Below are 23,270 nucleotides of genomic sequence, written 5' to 3' on the forward strand. Positions count from 1 at the left end.
GAGGAGGCAGGTTGAACCAGCAGAAGAAACCTTTGTCACATGCACACTTCAAGCACAGTGAGATTCATCCTCTGCATTTAACCCATTTGAAACAGTGAACACACGCACGCACACACCCAGAGCAGTGGGCAGCCACACTAGAGCGCCCGGGGAGCAGTCAGGGGTTCGGTACCTTGCTCAAGGGCACTTCAGCCCAAGGCCGCCCCACGTTAACCTAACTGCATGTCTTTGGACTGTTGGGAAACCGGAGCACCCGGAGGAAACCCACGCAGACACGGGGAGAACATGCAAACTCTACACAGAAAGGCCCTCGCTGGACGCTGATACCTGTGTCTCTTTCAGACAGCCAGGAACGAGACAGAAAGAGCTCCGACACCCTGTCCTGCGTGTATGTAGTGCATTTGTGTTTCATGATAAGTCACTGAAAAGTGCCGAAATAAAAAGAACACACCTGTTCTGAAGTCTGCTTCCAGTTCCTCTGTTTCCTACGAGTTAATGAGTTGTTACAGGATAATACCTGCATGTGTGGTTCCCACCGTGACGCATGAAGGAGGTGGTGTGATGATGCTTTGCCGGTAATGCTTTTGGCGATTTATGCAAAATTGAAGGCACACTTAACCAGCATCACTACCACAGCATTCTGCACAGACATGCCATCCCATCTGGTTTATGCTTTGTGGGACCATGAATAGTTTTTCAACAGGGCAATGACCCAAAACACGCCTCCAGGTTGTATAAGGGCTATTGAACCAAGATGGAGAGTGAAGGAGTGCTGCATCAGATGACCTTGCTTCAGGGGCGTGTTTAGCCTATTTTTGGGGGTGCTCAAGCACCCCCAAAAACGAGCTCAGCACCCCCTAGCTCAGCACCCTCAAAAACACTGCTTTTGGACGTAATTTTCAGAAATAAGTGCCCTTGCGCACTGCGCAATGAATGTGTGCGCGGCCGTGTGTGTGTTCTTGAATTCACCTGTTAGGTGATAGATCTATGAGCAGTAAAATACCTCTCCTCCTTGCGTCCCCTCTGATTGGGCTGCCTGTCCGTGCGAGTGCTTGCTACGACATGGTGTGTTTTTAACTGGATTCCACGCCGATGAGGAACTCGAAGTAGCACCTGAGTATTACTGGCATAGCGAGATGTGAAGGTACGGACTGGAGTTACAATTGTTAAACACAACACAATAATATGCATAATGCAATATTGATGTTCCCTGGTCTATGAACAGAATGATAAAAACGACATTTATCATCCATATCGAGATACTTTTGTGCAGAGCTGTACAAGTGCTACGGTGCTAGACCACCGTGGGTTAGTCAATTTATTTACTGTAACATAGCGTTTACGTTTGCTTATCATTTATATATTTATATATTTATCATAAATAACATCATAATAATTAGCAAATTAATCAAAACAGACACTGAAACGTACATGCACGAAGCAAACAATTAAACAAATGACTATCAAAAGAACACGACCAAAATATAACAAATATAACAAAAAATATAAACTAATGTAAACTAATGTAAAATCATAATAATACACACTATTATTACACAATACACAATAACACATTAATTAACAATTACCACTGTTCAAAATGAATAGCTCCAACATTACAAATGCAGTAGTAGGTCTTGTTTAGTTAAAAATATAACGTAAATATTTGTGTCAGTGGTTGTAAATGTGTAGATATCATAGTTTATTGGGTCAGCTTCTGTTAAAACATTGCATAAGTCTAGTCTAGTCTTCTTGTCTAGTTAAGTCTAGTCTAAATGCGGAATAAATGTGGAAACACTGTCGTTCAAGCCAGGTGCCTCTGTCAGCTCTGGGGGCTAAGCACCCCCAAAGATCAGATGCTAGAATCGCCCCTGCCTTGCTTCCACAATCACCTGATCTAAACCCAACAGAGATGGTATGGGATGAATTGGACGGCAGAGTGAAAGAAAAGTAGCCAACAAGGGCGCAACATATATGGGAACTCCTTCAAGACTGTTGGAAAACTATTCCAGGTGACTATAATAATAATAATAATTATTATTATTATTATTATAAAAGTTTAACTTGTATAGCACCTTTTTCACACCCAAGGTCACTTTATAATTACAAAAAAGTCCACCAAAAGAGGTCAGGATGAAAACCATCCTCCAAAACCATCTCTGTTGGGTTTATGTCAGGTGACTGTGGAGGCCAGGTCTTCTGATGCAGTACTCCTTGACTCTCCTTCTTGGTTCAATTGCCCTTATACAGCCTGGAGGTGTGTTTTGGGTAACTCAAGTTTATTTGTATAGCGCTTTTAACAATAGACATTGTCGCAAAGCAACTTTACAGAATTTGAATGACTTTAAACATGAGCTCATTTTATTCCTAGTCTATCCCCAATGGGCAAACCTGTGGTGACGGGGGCAAGGAAAAACTCCCTCAGACAACATGAGAAAGAAACCTCAAGAGGAACCAGACTCAAAAGGGAACCCATCCTCATTTGGGTGATAACAGACAACATGATTATAACAGTTTTAACAGGAAGTCAGATTCACTGATGTTATAGCTCTTCATTGATGGAAACTTGAGTGCAAAACTGTTCATGACAACTGCAGTCCTAAAGTTAGCAAGTCAACTGTAGTCCTCAGCCATAAAAGCATTACTGTAAGTGTCCAGAGCGTCTTCCAAGTGTGACTTAACACTTAAGTGACAAGTCACTTAAGTGGTAACTCCAGTGGCATAGCTGGCCACAGTCCCACCAAATGGTGCAGAAGGGTAAATCCCACACTGCTGCCTCGATGCCACCGTGGCACTCGGAACACCACACCATGGATCCAGAAAGCTAGCACAGAAGCACCACTGCAAAGAGTGCTGGGCAACTCTGAGGTTCAAGAGAACAATAAGCACACTGTCGTCCCTAACGAGCAGAACACTCAGACCAAGGCCTGAGGAATCAAAATCAAAGTACTTCACACTCCATGTGGCACACAGGGCGGTGCCAATCTCCGTTTCCGTAGCCCTCGGCCTCTCGCCTATTACGTAGCTAGGGTTAAAGTGGGGGGCTAGTCCTCTGGTAACCGCGAGAGTTTGACTCCCCACTCGCACCTTTATTGCAGCGTGCCTTACCAGACGGCAGTAGGTACCTCTTTTTTTTTTATGATGGTCTTTGGGATGACCTGACCGTGAATAGAACTCGCAATCTCCCGATCGAGATGCGGACATGCTAACCACTAGGCCAACTCGCGGTAAGGCCTGAAGAAACCTACACCCAAAATGGGGTCTGGAGCTACACCACAACCACAACATTCAAACAAAGAACAAACATCAAACCATACAAACACAAAGAAAAAAAAGGGGGAAAAAAACCCACTACCTGACTACCTCATGAAGCTGGTTAAGATAATACCAATAGTGTGCAAAGCATCATCAAACCAAAAGGTGGCGACTTTGAAGAATCTAATATATTAAACATTTTTCTTTGTTTTGCTTACTATGTTATTTCATAGTTTTGACGCCTTCAGCATCGTTCTACAATGTAGAAAATAAAAAAAAAGAAAGAAAAACCATCAGTAATGAAAAACTTGTGTCCAAACTATTTCCGTTTTACACAGCATTCTAACTTTATTTGAAATCAGGGTTGTAACAGAACATATGGTCGTGTGTTTTATTTTTTTAATGCTTAAGTGTATAAAGTTTCAGTCTTTCATTGTTTACTCCTTCCTTGGTGTGTCATTAATGAAAGAAAAAGCATGTTTAATGTAATGGTCACATTTTAGTTTCGTTTCAGAGCCAACCTGAGAAAAACTACTCAACTTTGCAAATAAGTGCACAGTCATAAATAAAAGATACAACACCACAAAAGGGCCAAGTTGTAGAGGGAGGAAAAAAAGAAGAAAAGAGGAATGACTTACTAATCAGGATGTTGCTGTTTACTCGAGCTATTACGGGTTGTTTTACAATCAGGGTACAAAGTTTGTATCACAGGGGTCCAAAATTCAAACTGATTCAAACTGGTTCTTGTACCAGTTTTTAAGTGAAGGACAAGTTAAAGAACAGATTTCAGGTAATTTTTTGACACGTGTGTATGGTAGTTTTGTGTAACCTGCTATAAGATGGGAGAAACAAATGAAGTGATTCTTGGAGAGGACTTTTTTTTTTTTTGGACAATTCAGAATCCACTACTTCCATAGTGCTTTTAAATATAAGGCTGTAAGCTTTGTGTTAGTTGTCTCTAATATTTATATGTCCCAATATCTTGACCACATTTTAGGATGAAAATCATCTCATCTCATTATCTGTAGCCGCTTTATCCTGTTCTACAGGGTCGCAGGCAAGCTGGAGCCTATCCCAGCTGACTACGGGTGAAAGGCGGGGTACACCCTGGACAAGTCGCCAGGTCATCGCAGGGCTGACACATAGACACAGACAACCATTCACACTCACATTCACACCTACGGTCAATTTAGAGTCACCAGTTAACCTAACCTGCATGTCTTTGGACTGTGGGGGAAACCGGAGCACCCGGAGGAAACCCATGTGGACATGGGGAGAACATGCAAACTCCGCACAGAAAGGCCCTCGCCAGCCACTGGGCTCGAACCCGGACCTTCTTGCTATGAGGCGACAGCGCTAACCACTACACCACCGTGCTGCCCCATGAAAATAATCATTTTAGATATGTTATTTTATATTGAAAAATTAGCTGTCTCGGAGAGGACATTTTTTGACAGAATTCCATACTAATTTGATCAAAATAGTCTGAAAACTTACAGGCATTCAACATTAAAACTTAACTATGTTTCCAGTGATACGGAACCAAATATGTGTTTTATGGTATAAAGAATGATTTAAGTGCATCCCTTTTGGAGCTACCTGTGGTCAAAAAAGCACTTTTTCTAAATGACACGAGTAATTTTCCTAAATATGACACATATTGCCATACATTCACCAAAAATAACGTTATCACCAATTTTTTTTTTTGCATGGTAAATAGAGCTATCACAGGGCTACAATAAACAACCAAGTTTATTTAGTCAAGCCTTTTGATATTGAAGATAATAAGTGTTAAATGTGATTTTTAGCTTGCGTACCCTGATTGTAAAACAACCCTTACAGTACTTTGTTTATGAAGTAGACAGAAATCATAAAGTGCAACTGATACTGTGGAATGACTGCAATGACAAAAACACCGTCCTAAAATATAAGGGGAAAAAAATTTTAACCCTGCATGGAGTGCAAGAAAAATGCAAAAGGACAATTATATTAACTCAACATGGATGATGTTTTTTGCAGAGACAAGGGAATTGGGCTTTGGTGGGACAAAAACCTGACTTCAGTCCATGGAAAAAAAAAATAAATTAAAAGGGACACAAAGGAGGTAGAGCAACCAAACCTTCATGGTCTCTGATGTCCTTTCCAGTACTGCTCGACATCCTCGACATGCTTCTGTGCATCATACCTTATTCAATCATTCTGTCGTTTTTAAAGTACTGACAATATAGAAAAGTTCTAAGCAATATAGAAAACTACTCACACATTAATTGGTATGTAGAGTTTAAAGAAAAAAAAAATTTATAACTTGTTTTTGACAGAAAGGTCAGACAGAACTTTATCATCCCAAATTCTCAATATATAAAAAGCAAGAAGTTTTCCCCGGAGGCAAATTTCATGACCTTTCGAGGGGATTTATTTATTTATTGTTGAAAATTAGCAAATTAAGTACTTCCAAAAATACTCGAGGCCTGTGGGGAACGTGCCTATAAACCTGAAGGTAAAGTGATAAAGCAGACTAAACTCACACAACACTTCACAGAGGACATCGAGAGGAGAAGGACACAAAGGTGGTGTAAAAAGTAAGCCCTGAGACCTGATTGGGCAGGTTAATAAAAAGGCTGAGAGGAAGCGCCCCCCCCCCCCCTTCCTGAGCACACAGCCTCCGTACTGAATGGAACCCTGACAGGGGGAGACAGGTGGAACCCAACAGTTTCTCATCAGTACGTTTCTGAAACAACAGCAGCAGCCGTGCTCTCTGCTGTTATATCTCTTCAGAGGATAGAAGGATTTAGAGTGAGCGAGAGATGTGGGGGGGAGACAGAGAGAGAGAGAGAGAGAGAGAGAGAGAGAGAGAGAGAGAGAAAGAGAGACGGGGAGAGAGAGAGAGAGAGAGACAGACAGACAGAGAGAGCAAGAGTGCGAGAGAGAGAGGAGGAGACGGAGAGAGAGAGAGAGAAGCAGAGAGGGAGACAGGGAGAGAGAGAGACAGACAGACAGACAGACACAAAGAGACAGAGAGAGAGCAAGAGTGCGAGAGAGAGAGGAGGAGACGGAGAGAGAGAGAGAGAGAAGCAGAGAGGGAGACAGGGAGAGAGAGACAGACAGACAGACAGACAGACAGACAGAAAGAGACAGAGAGAGAGCAAGAGTGCGAGAGAGAGAGGAGGAGACGGAGAGAGAGAGAGAGAAGCAGAGAGGGAGACAGGGAGAGAGAGACAGACAGACAGAGAGAGAGAGACAGACACAAAGAGACAGAGAGAGAGCAAGAGTGCGAGAGAGAGAGGAGGAGACGGAGAGAGAGAGAGAAGCAGAGAGGGAGACGGAGAGAGAGACAGACAGACAGACAGACAGACAGAGACAAACACAAAGAGACAGAGAGAGAGCAAGAGTGTGAGAGAGAGAGGAGGAGAGAGAGAGAGGAGGAGACAGGGAGAGAGAGAGAGACAGACAGACATAGAGAGAGAGAGAGAGGGAGAAAGGAGACAGGGAGAGACAGAGGGAGACACAAAGATCCAACAGCCTGCACTGTGTTACTTGTGTTTTTTTTTTTAATAAATAGGGTGGTGGTGGTACCTGTCTCTTGATGATGGCCAGACTGTCGTGTGCCTTGTTCAACAGCTGCTCCAGAACTTTCGGGTCCTCAACATTCTGGTTCTCCCTGAAAGCATCACGTACCCTACGTAGGGCGTACGTCCTGAAAACAGACGAGACACACAAGCTGCACATCAGCACTCGGCACAGGCCCATGAGAGCTTCAGCCAAAAAACGCCAACATCACGAACAGTGAAGGAAATCTGGAGGGGGCCAATTAGCATGAACACATTAGCATAATGCTGTCTCTACTAGTTTGTATTCATAATGTGCAAAATTAATTTGTTGATTTCATTCCTGTGAAGTTAAAAACACAACACAATTAAAGAAACCTCCAACAAGCGTTCATACGGCTGTCAGCGAAAAGCCGAACATCTCCTGTCTCGGTCCTGATCGTGAGGCTGGAAATCAGTCTCTCTCTTCTCAGGGTGGTCTTCCTGCACAGACATTCTGCTTTGTTCCATTCAACTCGCGCCTTTTCACAAGCCGTTACTCTCATACAAGTCACTACATTGACTTCAAGGGCTCCCAGATGAGATGAGACAAAAACGCAACAGAGGATTGTGGGAAATTAGTTCGGACATGCTTTCCTGTCGCACGCCACTGGTCATTAGAGGCAGAGCTGTGGATGAGGAGCACGGAGTCAGCAAGATACAACAAATACAATCTTTATTGGCATTGTACCAATAACCATCTGCAGCGTAAGCTTTTCTTTCCAGATCCTGATAAAGAAGATGAGGTCAGAGCACAGGGTCAGTTAAGATCTGACCTTTCACATGTCTGAGCAGTAACTTAAAGCCTGAACCACTGAGAAGCCATCGTCCTTTAAACCGTGACTTGGATGAAAACAAATATATTCTTCTCTCCAGCACGTTTGAGTTACTGCACGGAAGTTTCGAGCCACGGTAAAGAAAGCGACAGACAGCCAGAGCTGTCTTTGCATCGCAATGAATAAGGAGAAAAAGAGAGGGATAAAGGAGGGGTAGAAGTGAGAGAGAAAGACAGAAAACAGATGGTAAGCCTAATAGGTTAACAGGAAAGAAGGCAAGAGTGCACATGTCCCAACACAGACAGACTGCAAATCTCATCTGCCGATTTTTTTTTTTTGATGACAGATGCAGAACTGGGATTTGAGAAGAAGAAGAAAAAAAAAAAAAAAAAGCACAGCAGTTTGCCAAATAAAAAGCGAGTGATCCTGAACTCGCTCATAGCCTGACTGACAGGCAGTTCAAAGCGAACTGAAAAAAAAGCCGAGGGCTTTGAAGCAGCCATCATGTGCATTTGTCAGGTCTGAAGTTCACTCAGTGTCAGCTGTAATACACAACAGATCTGTGTTACAGTCCACGACATGAAACATTCGCCTCAGCAACAGGTCTAATCAGTGAACTCAGGAAATACAATTCATTAACCGCTTTATCCTCATCCGGGTCGTGCTGGATTCATCCTCGGTGATCCATTCTTTTCCATCCAAGCTCATCACACATGCACACACTGACGCATGTTAGTCATCCCACTATGGACACGTTTTTGGGAGGTGGGAAGAAACCGAAGAACCTGCAGGACACAAACCTGAGCTCAGGATCCAACCTGGAGCTGTGAGAGAGCAACATTACCCACCACCGTGCCACCCATATAAGGGTTGTTTTACAATCAGGGTACACAAGCTAAAAATCACATTTAACACTTATTATCTTCAATATCAAAAGGCTTGACTAAATAAACTTGGTTGTTTATTGTAGCCCTGTGATAGCTCTATTTACCATGCAAAAAAAAAAAAAAAAAATTGGTGATAACGTTATTTTTGGTGAATGTATGGCAATATGTGTCATATTTAGGAAAATTACTCGTGTCATTTAGAAAAAGTGCTTTTTTGACCACAGGTAGCTCCAAAAGGGATGCACTTACATCATTCTTTATACCATAAAACACAGATTTGGTTCCGTATCATTGGAAACATAGTTAAGTTTTAATGTTGAATGCCAGTAAGCTTTCAGACTATTTTGTATGTAATTGTGTCAAAAAAATGTCCTCTCCGAGACAGCTAATTTTTCAATATCTCATCTCATCTCATTATCTCTAGCCGCTTTATCCTGTTCTACAGGGTCGCAGGCAAGCTGGAGCCTATCCCAGCTGACTACGGGCGAAAGGCGGGGTACACCCTGGACAAGTCGCCAGGTCATCACAGGGCTGACACATAGACACAGACAACCATTCACACTCACATTCACACCTACGGTCAATTTAGAGTCACCAGTTAACCTAACCTGCATGTCTTTGGACTGTGGGGGAAACCGGAGCACCCGGAGGAAACCCACGCGGACACGGGGAGAACACGCAAACTCCGCACAGAAAGGCCCTTGCCGGCCACGGGGCTCGAACCCAGAACCTTCTTGCTGTGAGGCGACAGCGCTAACCACTACACCACCGTGCCGCCCCATTTTTCAATATAAAATAACATATCTAAAATGATTATTTTCATCCTAAAATGTGGTCAAGATATTGGGACATAAATATTAGAGACAACTAACACAAAGCTTACAGCCTTATATTTAAAAGCACTATGGAAGTAGTGGATTCTGAATTGTCAAAAAAAAAAAAAAAATGTCCTCTCCGAGAATCACTCCATTTGTTTCTCCCAGCCCTGCTTAAAGCTACACTTAATCTTGTTATAATACAAACTATTACACATGCCTATGTTCATATGTGTATTAATTTCCAAAAATGCAGATTTGATAGGTTTTTTTTTTAAATTTGAATTTTGGAACCCTGTGACACAAACTTTGTACCCTGATTGCAAAACAACCCATAAATCAATCATCAGACCTCAATTCCTCAGCGCAAGGATACTTATCAGCAAGAAAATGTTTATTGTTGATGTAAGCAACAAATCATGACAAAGAAGAACTGAAGTCATTTTTAAACTTGCTTTATTTCTTAATTAACGTGTTATTCAATTACGCTTTCGGTTTTAGTAACCTTATATCGCGACTCGTATTGGCAACTAACCGCAGTTAAATATTATACTTATCGGCCTATTCGGTTTTTAGCCGTGTTGAATTTAGTTCGTTTGGTCCACGGCAGGTGTCGCTTATTCGCGCGATCTTCACGAGACTTGTGTGAGACTTCGAAACGTGAAGTGTCAGTGCCACCATTTTGAAAACCGTTTTCCAAACGAAATATTGCACAAAAACAAGTTTAAATGACGATTACTGCCTACTTTTTTCAAACTTTCCTGATTGCTATCAAAACAAACAAAACTTCCGGCTTGATTACATCAGCATTCGAAAGAGGGCGCGCGCGTCTTTTGACAACCCCTGTGTCCGAAATCTCTTCCGACTCACTATATAGCGAGGACGCCATTTTGTAGTGCTGTCCGAAACCTTAGTGAGGATTATTTACACCCTATATAGTGCACTCAAAGTATCCCACAATGCATCACAAAAAGTAGTGTACAACCGATGGTCACTAACCAAAGCCATAAATCCCATCATGCATTGCAGTTGCGCTGAAAGAAATCAAATTAAAAAAGTCTCAAATTTGATTTTATAAAAGCCAACAGCAAAGAAGAAAGTATTCAGGCTTTAGTTAAAAAAAACTGAAAGATGCAGGTACTTTTGTATTGATTAATGTGGAAAATACGCTCAGTATAATATGGATTTATCGCAAAAACACAAGCATGTATTTATTATTTTGAAACCCACCAGCCGACTGATCTGGCACGTTTTAATTGTGCAACAGTAATGATGTAAATACCAGTGCGACGGACTAGTGTCTGAAAGCGTTTTTTCATTTTACCAATGAGCTCACTATATAGTCCTCTATATAGTAATTCCCTATATAGGGAGTAGGGAACGAGTGAGTGATTTCGGACACGGACCGTTGGCAGATGTCGGTCACTTTGATTTCCACTGTACGTTTTACTTCTGTCCTACGATGTCTCGCATAGGTCTCGGCGAATCTCGTTTACGGCCATTGCTTTGACATACGGACTGATATATTACATAGTGTATTTCAAACACTCATAACTTGCTATAGCAGCGACAAAATAGCGATCAAAAATGCATTCCTATATTTAATAAAATGAGATAAATAGAATTTTGATAGGGCGGCACGGTGGTGTAGTGGTTAGCGCTGTCGCCTCACAGCAAGAAGGTCCTGGGTTCGAGCCCCGGGGCCGGCGAGGGCCTTTCTGTGCGGAGTTTGCATGTTCTCCCCGTGTCCGCGTGGGTTTCCTCCGGGTGCTCCGGTTTCCCCCACAGTCCAAAGACATGCAGGTTAGGTTAACTGGTGACTCTAAATTGACCGTAGGTGTGAATGTGAGTGTGAATGGTTGTCTGTGTCTATGTGTCAGCCCTGTGATGACCTGGCGACTTGTCCAGGGTGTACCCCGCCTTTCGCCCGTAGTCAGCTGGGATAGGCTCCAGCTTGCCTGCGACCCTGTAGAAGGATAAAGCGGCTAGAGATAATGAGATGAGATGAGATGAGAATTTTGATAATAAAAAAATGTGCCTTCAGTTCTCCTTTAAGTCAAGCTTATTTATGTTGCGCTTTTAACAACAGACACTGTTGCAAAGCAGCTTTATAGAAAATTAAAGACTTTAAACTAGTGCTGTCAAGCGATTAAAATATTTAATCGCGATTAATGTCGCGACTGTCATTGTTAACTCGCGATTAATCGCAATTTAATCGCACATTTTTGTCACATGAAAAACCATTGTAATTCTCTTATCAGCATAAAAATGTGAATGGGCTTGCTTTGTACCAATGTTTTTTTATTGCAAAGCATAACACGTCTTGACACAGCCACTGCAAAGTAAAACCTAAGCCGAGCACCGGCGCGGGGCTAGCAAAAGAACCATAAGTGAAGTGATCTACTGCTTGAGTTAGTCTACAACTCTAATCAGAGAGACAGGTTACACAGTGACGGTAGGCTTGACATGCTTGATTATAATATAAAGTACACTATTATATTAACTTTAAGTTGTTTGTTGATAAATATTGCATTGAATCTGATCTTTACTGTTTCAGCTCACTTAACACATTTTGTACTTTTACACTTTCTGCCTGTTGATGCGTTGCGCTGTCCAATCAGAGGCGGCCAAATTTGCATATTACAGGAAGGATTTCTGGGATAGCATTGAGTTTACAGTTCAGAGGGATCTGGCTTCTTTAGACGCTGTCTTCTTAAAACTGAATAAATATTTAAAAAGAGCCAAATGAGCCAGTGTTTTGAACGGCTCTTTTCAAAGAACGGATCACAAAGATGCGGATCCCATCAAAGAGCCATAAATGGGCAATTCCATGTAAATGTCAACCTCACCATGCAAAAATAAAGCAACATGTAATACATCAAAACCACTCCCAGAGATATCACCTAGGCCTGTATTTTACAGATGTGAATAAGTTGAACCAATTTGTAACCAACCTAATATGTCACTGTCAGTCTTTCTTTCTTATAATGTAAAACCCAAGCTAAAATCAACTTTGATCATGTACAATTCTATATTATTGCCACAAGCCACAGAAATGTATGCTAAAATCCACAAAACAGCAAAACAATAGCCATCCTAAATATTATTTAAGAACTTTGATAGTTTTAGCTGATATTTAGAGAGTTTTTCAAAGGGTTATGGTGGTTAAATTGCTGATTTTCTAAACATATGCCATGTCTATTTCAGATGCGTCACATCCATAACGGAATTATGTCACATCCATAACGCTGATTTTTTCTTCCTAGATTCTGCTTGAAATAGAAAATATTTTAAACAAAGGCTTTTTTTATTTTCAGCTAAGACTCCTTTATTAAATGCATGCCTGCATTTGGATATTATGTTTGCAATTTCACAGAGTTTGATGAATATGTGTAGTCACCCTGGAAATGGGGTATTTTTTCCGTCACATCCATAACGCATGTCTTTTTTGGCATTTTCTAGAGTTCTAAATGTACTATGGGAATTCTTTTTTTCCCATGACTTCTCCAATATGAGAGGTCTTAAAAATATACAACAAATTTTAAAATACTGGAAAGGAATAAAAATTAACTAGGTCAGTTGTTGCCATTTTGAGTCCAAATGTCACATCCATAACGCTGGAATTGCTCAAATCCCATCTCTACTAGCGCGCCCTGCCTGCGCTGATTCTTTGGGGGGGGGGTCAGAGAACTCTGGCTGTGCGGGGCGTGGCATTACAGTCTAGCTGCTATCGTTTTTCTAAGCAAAGTCTCTGTTCCAAGTTCCTGGCAGTTTCAAAAGCTTATGAAAAACCTACATCATGTCACAGAGCGTTAATCTCGCGATAAAAAAATTATCGCCGTTAAAATTGAGTCAAGTTAACGCGTTAATAACGCGACATTTTTGACAGCACTACTTTAAACATGAGCTAATTTTACCACTAATTTATAAGTTTCCGGGGTAATTCAGCTCAAAATGCTTGTTACAAATTTATTTAAAAATCTTGATAAGTCATGACGCCACTTTACTTCATATAAAACTTACAATAGTTTCAAGGATTCCAGTACCTGTCAAATTTAACGTTTAAATGCAAATAATTTTTTTTTAACTAAGCGAAGCAGTGAATCAGTGTTTATGGGTAAATTTATCTGACTGAGCAGACATGTCAAAACGTTATTCCACAAATTTGGCTGCATTCTTTCAAAAAAGCTGAACAAATTGACAAGCAAGGGTTATTACATCATAAAATATGCAAATATGCTCCCATATGCAAATGCAGGTGTGAGGCAGATAGTATTAGGGATTTCTTGATGAAGCTAAACATAAGGAGCTCCCCTCTCTTTCTCTCTCTCGGGGTACAGCGCTCATTTCGGCATGACGTCCTCAGAGCTCGTGTTTTGTTTTATTCTCCCTTTGTGCTATTGATTACATTTAATCAGAGCGTCAGCGATAAAGTCGCTCACACGGCCGTACCATGAGAAACCAGACTCGTTTATAATTAGCCAAATTGCTCTTCATGAGAACAATTAGATCTTCAAAACGAAACTACCCGAATCAAAATCCAATGAAAACTCAGGGAGGAGGAGTGATTTTCCTGAAAGTTCATTCATCTGCCTAATTCGCAGCTTGTTAAGGAGAGATCACAAAACCAGGGAGTAACTTTTCTGCAGACTGATTAGATCTTTCAAACAAAACAATCAGAATCAAAATTCACTGAAAACTCAGGGAGGAGTAGCCATTTTTGTGAATTGTGGACAGATGGACGGACGAATGGATGCTGCGTGATGGCAACAGCTCATCACCCTACAGCCATTGAGCTGCTAATAATAATAATAATAATAATAATAATAATAATAGGCGGCACGGTGGTGTAGTGGTTAGCGCTGTCGCCTCACAGCAAGAAGGTCCGGGTTCGAGCCCCGTGGCCGGCGAGGGCCTTTCTGTGTGGAGTTTGCATGTTCTCCCCGTGTCCGCGTGGGTTTCCTCCGGGTGCTCCGGTTTCCCCCACAGTCCAAAGACATGCAGGTTAGGTTAACTGGTGACTCTAAATTGAGCGTAGGTGTGAATGTGAGTGTGAATGGTTGTCTGTGTCTATGTGTCAGCCCTGTGATGACCTGGCGACTTGTCCAGGGTGTACCCCGCCTTTCACCCGTAGTCAGCTGGGATAGGCTCCAGCTTGCCTGTCACCCTGTAGAGCAGGATAAAGCGGCTAGAGATCATGAGATAAGATAATAATAATAATAATAATAATTATTATCATTATTATTATTATTATTATTATTATTTTGAAATTACAGTGCCTTGCAAAAGTATTCATCCCCCTTGGTGTTTGTCCTGTTTTGTTGCATTACAAGCTGGAGTTAAAATGGACTTTTGGGGGTTAGCACCATTTGATTTACACAAAATGCCTACCACTTTAAAGGTACAAATTGTTTATTGTGAAACAAACAATAATTAAGATGAAAAAACAGAAATCTGGAGTGTGCATAAGTATCCCCCCCCCCAAAAAAAAGTCAATACTTTATAGAGCCACCTTTTGCTACAATTACAGCTGCAAGTATGTCTCTATTAGCTTAGCACATCTAGCCACTGGGATTTTTGCCCATTCCTCAAGGCAAAACTGCTCCAACTCCTTCAAGTTATGCCACACATTCTCAATTGGATTGAGGTCTGGGCTTTGATGAAGCCATTCCAAGACATTTAAATGTTTCCCTTTAAACCACTCCAGTGTAGCTTTAGCAGTATGTTTAGGGTCATTGTCCTGCTAGACTGTGAACCTTCGTCCCAGTCTCAAACCTCTGGCTGACTCAAACAGGTTTACCTCCAGAATTGCCCTGTATTTAGTGCCATCCAGCTTTCCTTCAGTCCTGACCGGCTTTCCTGTCCCTGCAGATGAAAAACATCCCCACAGCATGATGCTGCCACCACCATGCTTCACTGTAGGGATGGCGTTCTCAGGATGTTCGGTTTGCGCCACACATGGCATTTCTATTGATGGCCAAAAAGTTCAATTTTTGTCTCATCAATTTCGTCTCAAATGGTGCTAACCCCCCAAAATCCATTTTAATTCCAGCTGGTAATGCAACAAAACAGGACAAACACCAAGGGGGATGAATACTTTTGCAAGGCACTGTATATAACACCTTTCTCACACCCAAGGTCACTTTACAATTAGAAAAACAAAACAAAATTCAGCCTTGTTTCCACCCACAGTTTTGTCATTCGTTTATTCCTGTACCGCCTCTCTAATCATGTTCAGGTGTTTCATTCTTGAGTTGTTTGCTGTTATATACCCTTGTATGTCTGTAACCCTTTGACTTCCACACACACTCATCTTGCCTCCTTTCCTCTCGATTCAACTCCGAGTACAAGTCTAAGGAGTCCTTTTGGACCCTTATATGGGTCCCTAAAAGCATGTTCTTCCTCATGGTCTTCATTTTGGGTGACTTGAAAATCCATCCATCCATTATCTGTAGCCGCTTATCCTGTGCAGGGTTGCAGGCAAGCTGGAGCCTATCCCAGCTGACTACGGGCGAAAGGCGGGGTACACCCTGGACAAGTCGCCACATCATCACAGGGCTGACACATAGAGACAAACAACCATTCACATGCTCATTCACACCTACGGTCAATGTAGAGCCACCAATTAGCCTAACCTGCATGTCTTTGGACTGTGGGGGAAACCAGAGCACCCGGAGGAAACCCACGCGGACACGCGGAGAACATACAAACGCCACACAGAAAGGCCCCTGTCGGCCACTGGGCTTGAACCCAGAACCTTCTTGCTGTGAGGTGACAGTGCTAACCGCTACACCACTGTGCCGCCGATTTGAAAATCTAATCAGCGATTAGACCCTGTTGATTAGACTCGCATTTCACGCCACGTGTCTTCTTAGCCCATGTCCCAGTCGTTCATCATCAGTGTAGGAATTCATCCTGATTCATGGCCTGCAGTGATGATTAGCCCTTTCCTCAAACAGAGACACTCGGTCTTCACCGAGCCTGGCTTCAGGACAAGCAACATGTGACAGGCATATCAACAGCATCATGTGCTCTTTGAAAACTGAACTACAGACTTATTAGTCACCAAATCGAATTACAGGAAGTCTATTCCGCAATGTCTCGAACAAACAGCCCTGACATTTTCAACACGCACTGAACAGCTGAGGGGTGATGATCAACATGAAGTGAATCATATACATGGAAATAAATAGAAAAGCTGCTATCAAACTGCTAATCTGTTTACCTTCAACATGGAGAGCAGCATAAACCATAAACACTCTCTCTCTCTCTCACACACATACACGATGAATTCCCGACACATGCAGGGCAGTGGTCTGACCAACAGGACACGAGGTTCATCACGGTGTAAAGTGATACCAATTAAAGCGCCTTAATATTTCATGAGAACTTCAGTAGGAAACACACGAGGCATGTATTATTAATGAGACCGATTCTCACACTGACTGAATTCAAAGGCGAAATAAGCCGAGTCGGGTCGAAAGGACTGTAGTAGGTGTCAATTTCAGGAAAAAAAAAAGGGAGTTGAAGAGGAGAACTGACACGAAGAAGTCGAGGAGGTGAGACTTACCAAGTGTTTCCCACTGTTTAAAAGGAAACTAAATGGAACCACTTGACATTTTTAGAGACTATAGTGATAGATCTATAGCCAGTAGTGACATCATCTATCAGATGAAGAGAGGATGCAGGAAGTGAGGAGGAGAAAGAGAGAGGACGAGTGGAGAGAATAGAGGAGAAACACGGTGAGGAAAGTCGAGGAGGAAACAGAAGTAGATGAGAGGTGTGGAAGAGAGAAGAAGAGAAGAGAGTGTCAAATAAGAGAGGAGAGAAGAGTGGAGAAAAGAATAAAGGGAAGAAGAACAAAGGAAAGAAGAGGAAATAAGAGGGGAGAGGAGCAGAAAGGAGAAGATACGAAGAGAGGAGAGGAGAACAGAGAAAAGAGGAGAGAAAGCAAGGAGGAGAGGAAAGAAGACAAGGGAGAAAAGAGGAGAGAGGACAGAAAAAGGGAAAGGAGAGGAGAGGAAACGGAAGTGGAAAAGGAAAGAAGAGGAGAGAAAAGAGGAGGAGAGGACAAGAAGAAAGAGGAGAGGAAACAGAAGTAGAAAGAGGAGGAGAGGACAAGTGGAAAGAAGAGAGGAAAGGAGAGAAGAGGAAAAGAGAAGGAAGAAAAGAGGAAAGGAGAGGAGAGGAAATAGGAAAGAGCAGAGAAGAGGAGAGAGGACAGAAAAGGGGAAAGGAGAGGAAACAGAAGTGGAAAGAGGAAAGAAGGAGAGGAAAGAGGAGGAGAGGACAAGAGGAAAAAGGAGAGGAGAGGAAACAGAAGTGGAAAGAGGAAAGAAGAGGAGAGGAAACAGAAGTGGAAAGAGGAAAGAGGAGGAGAGGACAAGAGGAAAGAGGAGAGAAGAGGAGGAGAGGACAAGAGGAAAGAGGAGAGGAAACAGAAGTGGAAAGAGGAGGAGAGGAAACCGGAGAGGAAAGAGAGGAAAGGAAAAAGAAGTGGAAAGAGGAGGAGTGGACAAGAGGAAAAAGGAGAGGAAACAGAAGTGGAAAGAGCAAAGAAGAGGAGAGGAAACAGAAGTGGAAAGAGGAAAGAGGAGGAGAGGAAAGTGGAAAGAGGAGAGAAGAGGAGGAGAGGACAAGAGGAAAGAGGAGAGGAAACAGAAGTGGAAAGAGGAGGAGAGGAAACCGGAGAGGAAAGAGAGGAAAGGAAAAAGTGGAAAGAGGAGGAGTGGAAAGAGGAAAGGACAAGAGGAGAGGAGAGGACAAGAAGAAAGAGGAGGAGAGGAAACAGAAGTGGAAAGAGGAAAGGAAAGAGAGGAAAGGAAAAATAAGTGGAAAGAGGAGGAGTGGAAAGAGGAGAGGACAAGAGGAAAGAGGAGAGGAAACAGAAGTGGAAAGAGAAGGAGAGGAAACCGGAGAGGAAAGAGAGGAAAGGAAAAAGAAGTGGAAAGAGGAGGAGTGGAAAGAGGAAAGGACAAGAGGAGAGGAGAGGAGAGGAGAGGACAAGAAGAAAGAGGAGGAGAGGAGAGGAAACAGAAGTGGAAAGAGGAAAGGAAAGAGAGGAAAGGAAAAAGAAGTGGAAAGAGGAGGAGTGGAAAGAGGAGAGGACAAGAGGAGAGGAGAGGAGATGAAATAGAAGTGGAAAGAGGAAAGAGGAGGAGTGGAAAGAGGAGAGGAAAGAGGAGAGAAAAGAGGTGTTCTCAGAAACACTGGAGGTCACAATCCCAGAATGCAACCTGCCACAAATCCCTTCAGACGTCACTGAGACTCCACCGAGGGAGCATGAAGAAAACCTGCAGAGAGCACACAGCAGCTGAAACTCAGTTCAGACCAGTGAACTCATTCAAGCCTCACACGACAGATAAACAGCTAACTGAATAAACGAGCAGAACGAATGGACGACGAAGAGCAAAGATCACCACCATACTGCTGCTTCAGCTCCCAGAGGGGACAGCAGAGGACTTCAGGTCCTAATGTTCCGTCCTCCATCTTCTGTCCCGAGCCATACACAGTCTTTAACAGAGCACAGTGCCTCATGGCCGCATGAGGTTCCTTTCCCCAGCTGCACTTTCAGCTCTCAATCACCTGACGTGGGATTAACACACACACACACACACACACACACACAATCAATACTTACAACACGTTGGGTTACGGATTGGCCTCGACAGTCATTTTATAGACACGCCCCCAACACCCACTTTTCAAGCATGTACACTAAACTCCGCCCCAAAGCATCCTCATACTGTAAATAATTTTGCATGCTTTGGGGGTGGAGCTTAGTGTACATGCCTGAAAATGGGGGCTGGCCCATTATGTAAAAAAAAAAAATCAATTAGATGTTATTTAACTCCACCCATTTAACCATTAGAGACCTGATTTTCACAAATCTTACTGAATGCAGCTTTAAGCCCACGCTGTTACACACCTTTTGTGTCACGTTCAAACAAAGCCTGCTCTGTATGGGTGTGTTCTGGAGGGAGAATCTTCTTCCTGAACACTTATTCAGGCAGTGCAGACAAGCTGAGTGTAGGGCCACGCGGCTCAGTCAGATTTACGGGAGGGAAGGAGGGAGGGGGGTTTTACGTAAGCGCTGCCCTACTTCCATGATTCAGCAGTAATATGTAAGATCAGTGAAGCCCATCCTTCTCCCCAGAGTCTCTCCATCTCTGTTTACATCTCAGTTGTGTATCTGAAGATCAGTCGCCTCCGTAACCTGAAACAGAATTCAAAAACCTCGCTCTCTCCCTCCATCCGTTACGCATTTCCTTCTGTCTCCCATTCACGCCGTCTCTCCTTTTTACGCCACCACTGCATCATAACTCACACTCAGTCACTCTTTCTATTCTGTTCACGTCCTCTGCTAGCCGATGCTCGAGGCCCTAAGCATGAAGGTAAACAGCCCATCATCTGAAGGTATATCACGCTCTCTGATGGCACCTTGAAACCTCTTATTTCCACCCAGTGAATAATGGCTCTGAATAATTTAGCGGGTTTTACTGCACAATGCGCCGGCTTTGTGAGCAGAGCGAGCTCGCAGCAGGTTTCATCTCCTGGAGTACAGTAAAAGCCCGATGTGCATACAGACACTTCAGCAAAATGAAAATCAGTTTCATGACACTTCAAATACATACAGCTGAATCTAAACATGCAGGAGGAAAAGCACAGTTTTCAAAAATACTTTTGATGCCCCCCCCAATGGCAAGGTGAAGGAAAGAAGTGCCTTAAAAAAAAAAAAAAAAACCACACACAACTTTAAGAACCAAACAATTACATAAGATGGAAAAATGATATCTTGTTAACAGAAAATATCTTTAACCTCCTAGGGCTTAGCGGTCACATGCGTGGACAGCGCTTTATGGAAATTCGGAACAAGAATCCACATATGTGGACATACTTTTTCTCTAAAAGTACATCTTATCAAAAGATGATGCTTAGTTTTTATTCTAATCAGGTTCTAATAAGCCCAAATAGCAAAGAGAAATAAAAAAATGCATGTAAAAAAAAAAAACAGCTTGGGCCTTAGGAGGTTAATATAGGTGAATTTATCAAATGCTTCTTATCGGAACTTAAATACAAGATCACGTTTACTCATTTCAGGCTTTAAATTTGCGAATTCTATTGGCAGGTAATTTTGTTTCTTTCTAGAATTAAATGCTTAACAGTCGCAAAATTATCTGCCAAAATAATTAGAAAATTTCAAGCTTGAAATGAGTAAAAGTGTCGAAAAGTAAGCTAAATAATCATTACGTTATGGCCGGGTTTTTGCCCGAACTGATAACCACATCGTTGGTTTTTCTTTGGCGAATCAGACACAAAATACGCCACCACTCTTGCCAGAACAACTGAGGGTTAGGTACTTTGCTCAGGAGCACTTGAGCCTAATCCTGCTGGTTCAGGGAATTGAACCAGCAACCTCTTGGTCCCAAAACGGTTTCTCTAACCATTTGGCCATGGCTTCCCTAAAAAAGTTATTTAAATAATATTGGCTGGCTTTTTTTCATAGTATCTCAGATGCGTATCTTCAGCAACCGTGATATTGAACGAGTCGAAGACGAGTAGCTGAATGGAATATATCTGATATACCAAGAAAAAAAAAACAGCCAATATTATTATTATTATTATTATTATTATTATTATCATTATTATTATTATTCATACACACTCCTTTTGGGTGTTCAACGTGTATTTCTCATTCAAATTTCTCTCAAAATCTTCTGTATTTAACGAAGCAAACCTGGCAACCATGTTTGTTTACAAATCGTCACGGTCGCTAGCGAGCACGGAAGTTTTACGTCTCCGACGTGTGACGTCATGTTGTCTTGACAACCATGCAATATCGGAAACCATACTCAACGCTCATGCTCCATTGGGTAGAGTGATGTAATACACGTAGGATAAGCGATATGCGAACAATATTGCATGCTATCAAACCAAATCAATGAAACCCACGAGAAAGGAATAGAACACGTCTTTATTCCATCGAAAAAGTGTCCTGCATGGATAATAAAATAAAATTATTATAATTATTATAATAATCCCATATTAAATATTTTCTCTTCACAAGATATTTTTTGCAGTGTGGCTTTGAGAATATTTTATCATCCAATGGCAAATCCTTCCGTCTCTACACACAGGACAAGGATATAGTGATTAGTCTCAGGTTACAGAGCGCTGGGAATAGCATGCCCACGTTTCTGGCCACAAGCTTCAGAATCTTAAAAGGCCGCAAACTGACTGGCTCGCAGTCTTTCCATGTGCTGTTTTCAGCAGGAGAGAGAGAGAGAAAAAAAAAAGTCTTGATGGTGAATTTTTAAGTGATTCCATAGTACAAAAAACAAACACTACTTTTTTCTCTCAAATCCTTTTACAAATTGGCTGTTTAATGTCCAGAAGGTTGACATTTTCACTGTTGAGCTGCTGCTTAAATTCAACACATCCGAGTGCTGACTGTCGGAGGAAAGCAAAAAATAAATTATATATATATATATATATATATATATATATATATACACACACGGGCGGCACGGTGGTGTAGTGGTTAGCGCTGTCGCCTCACAGCAAGAAGGTCCGGGTTCGAGCCCCGTGGCCGGCGAGGGCCTTTCTGTGCGGAGTTTGCATGTTCTCCCCGTGTCCGCATGGGTTTCCTCCGGGTGCTCCGGTTTCCCCCACAGTCCAAAGACATGCAGGTTAGGTTAACTGGTGACTCTAAATTGACCGTAGGTGTGAATGTGAGTGTGAATGGTTGTCTGTGTCTATGTGTCAGCCCTGTGATGACCTGGCGACTTGTCCAGGGTGTACCCCGCCTTTCGCCCGTAGTCAGCTGGGATAGGCTCCAGCTTGCATGCGGCCCTGTAGAACAGGATAAAGCGGCTACAAATAATGAGATGAGATGAGATGAGACTTCATCCGGTCACTTTCGTCCATATCCAGAGCAACTTACAGAAACGCAAGGGATTTACATTGATCTCATTTAAACAACCTGGTCAGGGCCGTTGCTCAAGTGCTCAGTAGGGCCTGAGGTGGGTTTCCCAAAAGCCTCTTAACGCTAAGAGCATCTTAACTAGGAGAGAGACAGCATTCATTGTGCTGCTCGCTCTACCACTTAATGATGATCTTTGTACTGCAATGCTTTTGGGGAAACTTAGGCCAGTCTAGCAGTGCTGAGATTTGAACTCGTGACATACCGATCAGTGCAATGCCTTAACCCCTGAGCTACCTATTGCCCTACCGGTGCAATCTGATGTAGCGACATGAACATCGTGGCAGTGTGAGATCATGTACAGATGATTAGATCACATCGCATGGTCCTCAAAACTTTTTTTTTTTAAAGTGTATTATCTCCTAAATCGTCTAATATCAGTTTTGGTATTGATGCATTCCTCATCTCATCTCATCATCTCATTACCTCTAGCCGCTTTATCCTGTTCTACAGGGTCGCAGGCAAGCTGGAGCCTATCCCAGCTGACTACGGGCGAAAGGCGGGGTACACCCTGGACAAGTCGCCAGGTCATCACAGGGCTGACACATAGACACAGACAACCATTCACACTCACATTCACACCTACGGTCAATTTAGAGTCACCAGTTAACCTAACCTGCATGTCTTTGGACTGTGGGGGAAACCGGAGCACCCGGAGGAAACCCACGCGGACACGGGGAGAACATGCAAACTCCACACAGAAAGGCCCTCGCCGGCCACGGGGCTCGAACCCAGACCTTCTTGCTGTGAGGCGACAGCGCTAACCACTACACCACCGTGCTGCCCTGATGCATTCCTTTTTTAAAAAAAAATTGAAAGCTCTCTCCACACTCTTCATGTCTTATTTTATCCAGCCATGCTTACTTCAATATGTTTAGCTGCTGTCATAACCGAATAATCAACTCTCCAATAAAACGTACCACTCTAAAATTCCCAAAAAACAAACAAAACAAACAAACGAACCACTCCTG

The 23,270-nt window shown here is 42.6% G+C and overlaps 1 protein-coding gene across 1 annotated transcript in view; it reads right to left on the bottom strand.

Moving 5' to 3' along the window:
- Positions 1-23,270, bottom strand: part of LOC132886150 (LYR motif-containing protein 4A) — a 132,677-nt gene that overhangs the window by 101,352 nt on the left and 8,055 nt on the right. The window contains exon 2 of the mRNA XM_060920718.1: positions 6,829-6,949. Within this exon, the coding sequence (XP_060776701.1) occupies positions 6,829-6,949 (121 nt within the window). The remainder of the gene's footprint in view (positions 1-6,828; positions 6,950-23,270) is intronic.

This window comes from Neoarius graeffei, chromosome 5, assembly GCF_027579695.1.
Source record: "Neoarius graeffei isolate fNeoGra1 chromosome 5, fNeoGra1.pri, whole genome shotgun sequence".
Classification (NCBI taxonomy): domain Eukaryota; kingdom Metazoa; phylum Chordata; class Actinopteri; order Siluriformes; family Ariidae; genus Neoarius; species Neoarius graeffei.